Source organism: Triticum urartu, chromosome 5 (genome assembly GCF_003073215.2).
Source record: "Triticum urartu cultivar G1812 chromosome 5, Tu2.1, whole genome shotgun sequence".
Taxonomy (NCBI): domain Eukaryota; kingdom Viridiplantae; phylum Streptophyta; class Magnoliopsida; order Poales; family Poaceae; genus Triticum; species Triticum urartu.
In genome coordinates, this window is record NC_053026.1 from 380,725,184 (window position 1) to 380,737,465 (window position 12,282).

Here is a 12,282-nt window from a genome sequence, read left to right on the forward strand (position 1 = left end):
GGCGGGCCTTGAACTACTCCGTCCGCTGCAAGAAGCGGTCACAACGCCGGCAGTGTGGGCGCGTGGATGCGGCAGCGGGGGTTGCGGTGGTGGTAAAGAGGCCGGAAGTTGAGTGGCGGCAGCAAGGACGAAGAAACCAGGGTGTGTGTGAAGGGGGGTGCCCTATGTGCCACAGAAGGGCGGTCCAAGGGAGGATAAGGGGAGGACGTCGTCGACATTCGTGGCATGTCCATGCGGATGCAAACTCAGACCAAAAGGACCAATAATGGGTTGAAGCGGACATGAAAACATGTACCCATCCATTTGCGTCGACGCATTGGATTGAGTTTTTGTCCGTGCGGAAACAAACGGGTGCGGACGGACGAAATGCGTCAGTGAGCTGGCCTAGGCTTTTTAATTAGAAAAACCTTGGTGGTGTGTCCGCGATTTAGGTTTGATCGGTGATTAATAATCTGAGAAATTCGGCGAGAGAAAACGAAGAAACCGGACCGCATTACCCGAGCCCGAACTCCCAACCCCTACTGGACAGCGGGGTCCACGCCGTTTCCGGTGGGGCGCAACCCACTTTCCGGGATTCCTGCTTCCCCTGATCCCCCTCCTCCCCCCCTCTCTCACTCGGTTTATTCCTCTTTTTTTCCACGCTCGGCGCATCCGGAGACAGCACAGGCAGCTCCCCCCATAATTGCCTGTGCCACTGGTTGTTGGACTGGAAGCCGCCTCCCTCCCCCCCCTGTCCTCCCCCTGCCCGTCCTCGACCTCGCCGCCGGCCAGCGATGGAGCGGCGATCCACCACCCGCTTCTCGCCATCCGAGGTACAGCGCCATTCGCCCCCTCCCCCTCTCCCCCCATCCTCGCTGCCCCGATGCAGTGGCCCGCTGCTCTTCGCTGCTTCACGGGCGCCACCCCTCCCCGGTATTCGCTGTATCTGCGGCGTCGGATATGGTTAGGAGCTTCCCCTCCGGTTCGATAGGAAGAGGACGCTTGCCGTCCGACGCGATCCAGTCGTTTCGATGCCGCCCCATCCATTGGGTTTTGAGTTCGCGGCGGTTTCTGCTGCGGATGTTCCTTCGCCCTTGTTTTTATTAGGTTTCATCCGGGGGTGCTCTCCGTGAAGGGGAAGCTCCTCTTGGAAGGGGGAAATCTTATTGGATTTGTGTTGCTCCAGTGCCCTTATTTTGATAATATACACTTTTTTCCGTATTTGTCGGTGTTGTGGGTACTGACCATTTTTCCCCTTGCATGCGGATGCTGATTATTGTCGATATCGCGATTCTCCTGCTCTGGTTTCAATACGTTGTGTACTTCCGCGGCACATTGTTCTGTGCTGGCGTGTAATAATGGTATCTGATGGGGGGAAATCACTAGGGTTTTGTTTGGTGGGGCTGATGATTCCCAAACGTTGGACCAAAATGTCAGTTGATAGTCCAAGCAACTGTAGGGATGGAATTAGTGGAGCACTGCATTATATTATTCAGTTTGTAGATAGCATTTGAGACCTAATCTTTAGTTGTGGTGATAATTTAAAATGGTTGGAGGTTATTCCAGTCTAAAGGGTTTGTTAGTATGCAATATGTAGCATATGCGTTAAGCTGCGCCTATTTGTAAATGGACACCAAAACTTACTGTTTTCCGTTTGCCCCCTAGATGTGAGCATCTGCTCATGCATAAGTTTAATTTGGTGCTTTCATGAGGTAAGGGGATCCATCACCTTCGGACCAGTGAAAACAATCGGTTGCAGCTCGATTTCGATTGAAAAATATTTCTGAACACTCACCTTCTAGTATAAGAGCAATAGGCATACAACTATTATGTTTACTCCTGATGGAAAACCACTCAATCTGTTCCTTAATAGCTCCCTCCGAAAGAACTTCAAGTCATTTGACACAAGGCGGGCAAACATTGTAAATGCATTATTGTTTTGTACTTGCTTATCCATTTTGGAGCGAGGGTGGGATAATACTATCACTAGTAAGTGTGTACGTGCAATGCACGTTTATATTAGGCAGTATATTAGTTGCACGTGGATATTAGGTAGGATATTATTTGCGTGTTAATTATATGATTAGCGCTATATTTGGTATGATATTAATTGGACGCTAAATATGTTGAGCGCTCCCATCGGAGCAGTCTAGGTCGTTAAATTGACCTGGTTTGATGGCTGAGATTAGTTGGATCTGCTCCTTAGGGTCTTTTTATATTGGTATAGATGAAGTGCTTCATAGATCGGTTCACCTGGTTTCAGAGTTTGATATGGATCATCTAAACAATATAAATATTACTATGGATGGAGTTATTATTGTGCTATGTCGCTTATATCCTTAACTCGGGTGCTGCGTTCATGGCTAAATGCTGAATACTATTTTTGAGAGTTGGCATGGCTTTTATACATGTCCGAGCATTATTGTATTATTTAGTTTGTTGTGTAACTTAACGCTACTACCTGGATGTCTATTTTATGTTTTCGGGCCTAGTTTTGATGACTTGATGTGCAAACAGATATAGTGCAATTAGTGTGTCTGTATTTTGGGAATTGGTGAATTGCTTTTTGCTTACCATGTCATGCCTCATACCTATGTCTACTTGTTTTGGCCATGCTAACTAGTGCTAACTAGAAGTATTTCTTGGTACAGATTGCGAGGATGGAGAAGTTGGTTTCATCAGACAGAAAAGAGCAAGTCTTGGTTGATAGTTTCTGCCAGAAGCTTGTAGAAGAATTTAAGTGAGTGCCTTAACATACGGAACATATACTTCAATCGCAATTCCTAAGAGAACTTTTTTGGAGGACTGAAGTTATATTATGTTACCTTTTAAGCATACGTGTCATGTTGTTGCTTGACTGTATTTATGATAGTGTAAGTGACACTTCTGATATTTGGTCTCATTTTCTGCTCCTCTGTGTAGTCGTTCTCCAGCTCGAGTCGGAAGCAGAGCTCTACAGGCTACACAGGTGATGATGCCTTTTTACATTGTCCATGTTTCACCGAGTGTGTTTGCATGACATCTCTTTCAACAGGTTCGAGGATGGTTCCTTGATAAGCTCCCTGCATCAACTCCTAAACCTGCTTCCTTGCCTACTACTTCTGAAGAAAAGCCTTTAGCCTCAGAACCAGATGCGTTAGTTTCTGAGATAAAGACTTCAGCTTCTGAAGAAAAAGCTTTAGCTCTTGATACAAGTATTTCAAACAATGAGGATGCACTTTCTCCAGATTTACCCAAAGGTAGTCGCGAGTACTTGTCCGTTGAAACTTTATGCTTGGTGCTTGAAACCATTTACTAAATTTCTTATGTGCTGGCTTGTTTTCAGAGACTACAGATAAGGTTCCTGAATTTGAAGACTTGCAGTTTGAGGCCAAGTCATCAAAGGATTCTGCATGGTGAGGATCCTTTTACTTGCAAGAGCTATTTTCTCTCCTCTTTCCGTTTCCCCTTTCTCCCTTTTGTTTGCAACAATTCCATTCTTGTTTCCTTTGCCCCATTCTATTGTCTTCTGAGGAATCAAGTGACCATAAGATGAAAGCAAGGCACTTAATTCCTGTTGTACCTCGGTTTCTTTTATTAGGAGTGCCATTGAGCATGACTATAGTGGTGAATTATATTGATCAACTCTGCATAATATCTACTTGTTTTAATTAATTTCTAGCTAATGAGCACAAGAGGCTTTGACCATAACAGTTTATTTCCACCTCTCCTAATAATGCTAATAATAATGTAGTGATCCAAGACAGCATTGTCAATTGTAAACCTGGATGTTATACCTTTCTTCTAGCTGTCTGATTAGGATAGCTTGCACTTCTGTGTAATGTTTGTTAGTGTTATACCATGGAGCAGAAATCTTAATCGTTGTGCATGTAGCCAGAAAAAATGTGCTAGCATGCTTTGGTTGGGTATGTCTATCTACAAGTTTTCATCTTCCTTTTTTTTTCCTTAAATTTGGCAGCGACACTAAATTTTTCATATTCAATTGTGACATGCAGGTATGACGTCGCCCTTTTCTTGGCACACAGGAAGACAAGTTTGGGAGAAGTTGTAAGGAGAATAACTGATGTTTTTTTAGCTAAATAACTGATGTTGTATATAAGAGCATTTTTATATGTTATTTCCATGATTTGTTTGACAGCTGAGTAGGGAATCCTCTTTTATTTCAATTTGTAATTTCGTTCCAGAGTTATATCTTCTCTGCATTGCTGTTCTAGGAAGTCCGGGTGAGGTTTATCGGATATGGGGCTGAAGAAGATGAGTGGGTGAATGTCAGGAAGGCTGTCCGCCAGCAATCCATTCCGCTGGAGTCGTCCGAATGCCGAAGCATTGTCAAAGGAGATCTTGTCCTGTGTTTCAAGGTAGTGGCTAATGATTAACCTCGAGAAGCATTTCGTATGAACTGAGAACATTGTGTTTTGTTCTATCCTGCCGCGGCTTCTTACTGTTAAGTAGAGCTCTCGAGTTATTTATGTTCTTGTCGCAATTTTTACATCAGGAGAGTAATGATGAAGCACTGCATTTCGATGCACATGTTGTGGATGTCCAGCGGAAACAGCATGATATAAGGGGATGCAGATGCCTCTTCCATGTTGAATATGATCATGATCAAAGCCAGGTATGTTCAACTAGCGCGGTCATTGTTTCTTTCGGAATATCTCGTACCAAGCCATGAAATCTTCAATTGTTTTGTCATACTTGGTGTTTATACTGCTCTTTTCTTTGAGCCATGAATTTCAATGCTCGCACTATAGACTTAATCTCGCCAGATCTTCAGACAGTTCCCGATTTTCTTTTCCAGGAGATGGTGAACCTCAAGAGAATCTCCAGGCGGCCAAGATACCTTTGATGGCTTCTGCTACCATGGATCTGCTTCCTGCTGCTATCCGAGCTTGTGTCATACTAACGGGAGCCCTCGAATCTTAGTTGAGACTGCCGCACTCTGATTGTTTGTTTTTATTGATGTACTGTGTCTAGTAGTAAAACACCCGGGAGAGTAGTTAAGCCCCCTCTTTGGCACATAGCTGCTGTAACGGCTATGAGTAGGCTCCGTGATAGCCAATTTTTGCACACACACGAGAAAGTTGGTGCCAAAGCGGGGTGGAGAGCCGGATTTTAACTGATGTGTTGGGAGCAGATTACCATGCCATTATGTCAGTGTTTGCCGTTCTGAACCTCTTGGGGCGATTTGCTTCTGCTTCTGCACACCTGGTTTTAAGCGTTCAGTCTCGATACAGACATACAGTATCTAGTTTGGTGATTATAGCCGCTGATTTGGTCTCCTGCTCTGCTCTTTGAGGTAGAGGAGCAGTCCGCGAAATGCTACATTCCTCTCTGAATATAAATGCCTAGATATGGTAGCAGTCCACCAGCCCGTCTAGCTCAGTTGGTAGAGCGCAAGGCTCTTAACCTTGTGGTCGTGGGTTCGAACCCCACGGTGGGCGTTGTCACTCTCTCCAGATAGAGGGTAGTTAAGCGTACAGTTATCTTATTTGGGTGATATTTTTTTGCAAACTGCTTTCACCATGATATGTAGAGTACAACTGATTTAGGCATGTTATTTCTTTTTGAAAAAAAACTAAATCATCGGAAGTATTTACATTACATAATTTCTTCATGGAAATCACATTTCAAAACTTGACATGTGAACTGCTTTCACCATAATATGTACTACTATCTGGTTTAGGTGTGTCATTTCTTTTTGAAAGAAAAACTAAATCATCAAAAATATTTACATTAGATAATTTCTTCATGCAAATCGTATTCCTAAATTTGTCATGCAGACCCCTTACACCATAATATGTACTTCTATCAGGATAGTAGAGCGTACAGTTATCTTATTTGGGTGATATTTTTTTGCAAACTGCTTTCACCATGATATGTAGAGTACAACTGATTTAGGCATGTTATTTCTTTTTGAAAAAAAACTAAATCATCGGAAGTATTTACATTACATAATTTCTTCATGGAAATCACATTTCAAAACTTGACATGTGAAGTGCTTTCACCATAATATGTACTACTATCTGGTTTAGGTGTGTCATTTCTTTTTGAAAGAAAAACTAAATCATCAAAAATATTTACATTAGATAATTTCTTCATGCAAATCGTATTCCTAAATTTGTCATGCAGACCCCTTACACCATAATATGTACTTCTATCAGGATAGTAGAGCGTACAGCTATCTTATTTGGGTGATATTTTTTTTGCAAACTGCTTTCACCATGATATGTAGAGTACAACTGATTTAGGCATGTTATTTCTTTTTGAAAAAAACTAAATCATCGAAAGTATTTACATTAGATAATTTCTTCATGGAAATCACATTTCAAAACTTGACATGTGAACTGCTTTCACCATAATATGTACTACTATCTAGTTTAGGTGTGTCATTTCTTTTTGAAAGAAAAACTAAATCATCAAAAATATTTACATTAGATAATTTCTTCATGCAAATCGTATTCCTAAATTTGTCATGCAGACCCCTTACACCATAATATGTACTTCTATCAGGTTTAGGTGTGTCCTTTTTTTTAAGAATACTCCATCTCCAAAAATATTTACATCAGATAATTTCTTTGTGGATATTGTATTCCTAATTTTTTTCATGAAGAGACTTTCACCATACTTAACTTTTCTATATTTATAATGGCGTTCTAATCTGAATTAGTGATTAAAAGGGACTTTTGAAGATCGAATGGAGGTCCAAAACTACACAACCTATGTGTGGAATTCGGGTTTCAATTTTTGTGACATGGTAAATACACATTGATAGGCACAAGGGTGTCATGATCTTTTGATGAGAAACACGCGTCGATTTGGTTGGAGTCAACTTTAACTATCTAACTATAGTGTGTGATGATGTCACCTTGTGCAACCGCTAAACAAACTTTATAGTTATTATTGACCACACCGAAGCACGATCAACTAGTTCATGAAGGGCTAGTTTCTATGAGTAATCGAAGAACAAGCAAGAAATATGATTTGCGATCTGAATATTGTGAATATAGACAGTAACAAAGCTAGTGGGGCCGCCGGGGGGGGGGGGGAGGACATGGCAGTGCCGTAGCCAACGCCCCGAGTCAACCTTATATGTATAGAAGCACTATAGCTACAATCAACAAAGAAAGCAGGCTCCAGACCCTGGGCCTGGCTATGCCCCTGGGCCCCCCTCCAAGATTGCAAAAAATAAAATGTATACACCCTTAAAAATTCATGTAAAACAACTAACAAGCTGTGCCCCCCCTGCTTGGCAATTTGTGTTTGGCCCCCCTTGCTCCATCCTGGAATATAGATAAAGTGTTGATAAAAGTTGGAGTTTTATAAGCTGTCTTGGCAAGACACAAATGAAGTACATGAAGTTGCAGCCATGTTGAACTTTTAACTAGACAAAACCCGAGTCTAACCGATGCCATAGGGGTTGTATATATGGAGGGAAAGAGAGGAATTCCGCTGGCCCGTTGTAGGGAGGGGGTGCTGAATCCACCTTAAGTCAGTTTCTTCCACTAATACAGTCTATAAAAAAACACCAATGGTCTTGCATTTCAAAATTATATGGTCCGATCCAAAAATAATAAAGTGGCGAACACTTATGAAAGGCTATGGACGAATATATGAAGTATTATCTTGTATATTTTTTCCATGTCCTCGGTCATTATGGTGGCTTAAAAGTCCTAAAATCTCCACTTGAAGCTTCATTGTCGTCCCTTGTGTGTTTGCCTTCATCTCCGTGCTCAATCATGCTTCAGTGCTCACCCCTCCTGTCCATTTTAGGTCATATATTCTTGAGCAATTCAAACATATCTATTTTAAGCAACATCATTGTATCATGAACAATGAAAAATAACCTTGGAAAACAAAAGTACCTGGTTAATTGGTGAGTGTGATACATTGATACGTCTCCAATGTATCTACTTTTCCAAACACTTTTGCCCTTATTTTGGACTCTAACTTGCATGATTTGAATGGAACTAACCCGGACTGACGCTGTTTTCAGCAGAATTGCCATGGTGTTATTTTTATGCAGAAATAAGAGTTCTCGGAATGACTTGAAAATCAACGGAGATTATTTTTGGAATATATAAAAAATGCTGGCGAAAAGATCCACGTCAGGGGGCCCACACCCTGTCCACGAGGGTGGGGGCGCGCCCCTGCCTCGTGGGCCCCCCTGACGCTCCACCGACCTCAACTCCAACTCCATATATTTACTTTCGGGGAGAAAAAAAATCAGAGAGAAGGATTCATCACCTTTTATGATACGAAGCCACCGCCAAGCCCTAAACTATCTCGGGAGGGCTGATCTGGAGTCCATTCGGGGCTCCGGAGAGGGGAATCCGTCGTCATCGTCATCATCAACCTTCCTCCATCGCCAATTTCATGATGCTCACCGCCGTGCGTGAGTAATTCCATCGTAGGCTTGTTAGACGATGATGGGTTAGATGAGATTTATCACGTAATTGAGTTAGTTTTGTTAGGGTTTGATCCCTAGTATTCACTATGTTCTGAGATTGATGTTGCTATGACTTTGCTATGCTTAATGCTTGTCACTAGGGCCCGAGTGCCATGATTTCAAATCTGAACCTATTATGTTTTCATGACTATATGTGAGTTCTTGATCCTATCTTGCAAGTCAATAGTCACCTACTATGTGTTATGATCCGGTAACCCCGAAGTGACAATAACCGGGACCACTCCCGGTGATGACTGTAGTTTTAGGAGTTCATGTATTCACTATGTGTTAATGCTTTGGTCCGGTACTCTATTAAAAGGAGGCCTTAATATCCCTTAGTTTACAATAGGACCCCGCTGCCACGGGAGGGTAGGACAAAAGATGTCATGCAAGTTCTTTTTCATAAGCACGTATGACTATATTCGGAATACATGCCTACATTACATTGATGAACTGGAGCTAGTTCTGTGTCACCCTATGTTATAACTGTTGCATGATTGATCGCATCCGACATAATTATCCATCACTGATCCATTGCCTACGAGCTTTTCACATATTGATCTTCGCTTATTTACTTTTCCGTTGCCACTGTTACAATTACTACAAAACCAATACTGCTACCGTTATCATTACTATCATATTACTTTGCTACTAACCTTGCTGCAGATATTAAGTTTCCAGGTGTGGTTGAATTGACAACTCAGCTGCTAATACTTGAGAATATTCTTTGGCTCCCCTTGTGTCGAATCAATAAATTTGGGTTGAATACTCTACCCTCAAAAACTGTTGTGATCCCCTATACTTGTGGGTTATCAAGACTATTTTTGTTGGGGAACGTTGCAGAAAACAAAAAAATTTCCTACGTTTTCACCAAGATCCATCTATGAGTTCATCTAGCAACGAGTGATCGAATGCATCTACATACCTTTCTAGATCGCGAGCGGAAGCGTTCAAAGAATGGGGATGAGGGAGTCGTACTCGTCGTGATCCAAATCACCGGAGATCCTAGCGCCGAACGGACGGCACCTCCGCGTTCAACACACGTACGGTCAGCGTGACGTCTCCTCCTTCTTGATCCAACAAGGGGAAATGAGAGGTTGATGAAGATCCAGCAGCATGACGGCGTGGTGGTGGATGCAGCAGTCACCGCAGTAGGGCTTCGCCGAGCTTCTGCGAGAGGGAGAGGTGTAGCAGGGGAGAGGGAGGCGCCAAGGCTTCAGGGGTGCGGCTGCCCTCCCTCCCCCCCTTTATATAGGCCCCCCTAGGGGGTGCACCGGACCTAGGAGATGGGATCTCCTAGGGGAGGGGCGGCGGCCAAGGGGGTGGAGTGCCCCCCAAGGCAAGTGGAGGCGCCCCCTCCCCTAGGGTTCCCAACCCTAGGCGCATGGGGGCCCAAGGGGGGGGGCGCACCAGCCCACTATGGGCTGGTTCCCTCCCCACTTCAGCCCATGGGGCCCTCCGGGATGGGTGGCCCCACCCGGTGGACCCCCGGGACCCTTCCGGTGGTCCCGGTACAATACCGTTGACCCCCGAAACTCTCCCGATGGCCGAAACTGCACTTCCTATATATAATTCTTCACCTCCGGACCATTCTGGAACTCCTCGTGACGTCCGGGATCTCATCCGGAACTCCGAACAACTTTCGGGTTACTGCATACTCATATCTCTACAACCCTAGCGTCACCGAACCTTAAGTGTGTGGACCCTACAGGTTCGGGAGACATGTAGACATGATCGAGACGACTCTCCGGTCAATAACCAACAGCGGGATCTGGATACCCATGTTGGCTCCCACATGCTCCTCGATGATCTCATCGGATGAACCACGATGTCGAGGATTCAAGCAACCCCGTATACAATTCCCTTTGTCAATCGGTACGTTACTTGCCCGAGATTCGATCGTCGGTATCCCAATACCTCGTTCAATCTCGTTACCGGCAAGTCACTTTACTCGTACCGTAATGCATGATCCCGTGACCAGACACTTGGTCACTTTGAGCTCATTATGATGATGCATTACCGAGTGGGCCCAGAGATACCTCTCCGTCATATGGAGTGACAAATCCCAGTCTTGATCCGTGTCAACCCAACAGACACTTTCGGAGATACCCGTAGTGTACCTTTATAGTCACCCAGTTACGTTGTGACGTTTGGTACACCCAAAGCACTCCTACGGTATCCGGGAGTTACACGATCTCATGGTCTAAGGAAAAGACACTTGACATTGGAAAAACTCTAGCAAACGAACTATACGATCTTGTGCTATGTTTAGGATTGGGTCTTGTCCATCACATCATTCTCCTAATTATGTGATCTCGTTATCAATGACATCCAATGTCCATAGTCAGGAAACCATGACTATCTATTGATCAACGAGCTAGTCAACTAGAGGCTTACTAGGGACATGTTGGTGTCTATGCATTCACACATGTATTACGATTTCCAGATAACATAATTATAGCATGAATAAAAGACAATTATCATGAACAAGGAAATATAATAATAATCCTTTTATTATTGCCTCTAGGGCATATTTCCAACAGTCTCCCACTTGCACTAGAGTCAATAATCTAGTTACATTGTGATGAGTCGAACACCCATAGAGTTCTGGTGTTGATCATGTTTTGCCCTAGGGAGAGGTTTAGTCAACGGATCTGCGACATTCAGATCCGTATGTACTTTACAAATATCTATGTCTCCATCTTGAACATTTTCACGAATGGAGTTGAAGCGACGCTTGATGTGCCTGGTCTTCTTGTGAAACCTGGGCTCCTTGGCAAGTGCAATAGCTCCAGTGTTGTCACAGAAGAGTTTGATCGGCCCCGACGCATTGGGTATGACTCCTAGGTCGGTGATGAACTCCTTCACCCAAATTGCTTCATGCGCTGCCTCCGAGGCTGCCATGTACTCCGCTTCACATGTAGATCCCGCCACGACGCTCTGCTTGCAGCCGCACCAGCTTACTGCTCCACCATTCAACATATACACGTATCCGGTTTGTGACTTAGAGTCATCCAGATCTGTGTCGAAGCTAGCGTCGACGTAACCCTTTACGACGAGCTCTTCGTCACCTCCATAAACGAGAAACATGTCCTTAGTCCTTTTCAGGTACTTCAGGATATTCTTGACCGCTGTCCAGTGTTCCTTGCCGGGATTACTTTGGTACCTTCCTACCAAACTTACGGCGAGGTTTACATCAGGCCTGGTACACATCATGGCATACATAATAGACCCTATGGCTGAGGCATAGGGGATGACACTCATCTCTTCTATATCTTCTGCCGTGGTCGGACATTAAGCTGAGCTCAATTTCACATCTTGCAACACAGGCAAGAACCCCTTCTTAGACTGATCCATATTGAACTTCTTAAATATCTTATCAAGGTATGTGCTTTGTGAAAGACCTATGAGGCGTCTTGATCTATCTCTATAGATCTTGATGCCTAATATATAAGCAGCTTCTCCAAGGTCCTTCATTGAAAAACTTTTATTCAAGTAGGCCTTAATGCTGTCCAAAAGTTCTATATCATTTCCCATCAAAAGTATGTCATCTACATATAATATGAGAAATGCTACAGAGCTCCCACTCACTTTCTTGTAAACACAGGCTTCTCCATAAGTCTGCATAAACCCAAACGCTTTGATCATCTCATCAAAGTGAATGTTCCAACTCCGAGATGCTTGTACCAACACATAAATCGAGCGTTGGAGCTTGCACACCTTGTCAGCATTCTTAGGATTGACAAAACCTTCCGGCTGCATCATATACAATTCTTCCTTAAGGAAACCATTAAGGAATGCCGTTTTGACGTCCATTTGCCATATCTCATAATCATAGAATGTGACAATTTCTAACA

At 43.6% G+C, this 12,282-nt stretch overlaps 1 protein-coding gene and 1 non-coding gene across 2 annotated transcripts; both read left to right on the forward strand.

The window, feature by feature from the left end:
• The first annotated feature begins 635 nt into the window (after positions 1-635).
• Positions 636-5,152, forward strand: LOC125509164 (protein SAWADEE HOMEODOMAIN HOMOLOG 2-like). Its single transcript, XM_048674069.1, has 9 exons — positions 636-812; positions 2,631-2,719; positions 2,902-2,947; positions 3,014-3,218; positions 3,305-3,374; positions 3,975-4,026; positions 4,194-4,337; positions 4,475-4,594; positions 4,778-5,152. Exons 1-9 carry the CDS (start codon positions 774-776, stop codon positions 4,823-4,825), a joined length of 813 nt encoding a protein of 270 aa, XP_048530026.1. The 5' UTR covers positions 636-773; the 3' UTR covers positions 4,826-5,152.
• A 195-nt stretch (positions 5,153-5,347) lies between these two features.
• TRNAK-CUU lies at positions 5,348-5,420 on the forward strand. The gene has a single exon. It is a non-coding gene; the product is annotated as a tRNA-Lys (tRNA).
• Positions 5,421-12,282: the final 6,862 nt, after the last annotated feature.

Bases quoted from the DNA above. Each gene is read 5' to 3' on its own strand.
- LOC125509164 (XM_048674069.1), top strand. From the start codon at position 774: ATGGAGCGGCGATCCACCACCCGCTTCTCGCCATCCGAG. The intron at 813-2,630 runs GTACAGCGCCAT...TTCTTGGTACAG, and splicing joins CCCGCTTCTCGCCATCCGAG to ATTGCGAGGATGGAGAAGTT. The intron at 3,375-3,974 runs GTGAGGATCCTT...TGTGACATGCAG, and splicing joins TCATCAAAGGATTCTGCATG to GTATGACGTCGCCCTTTTCT.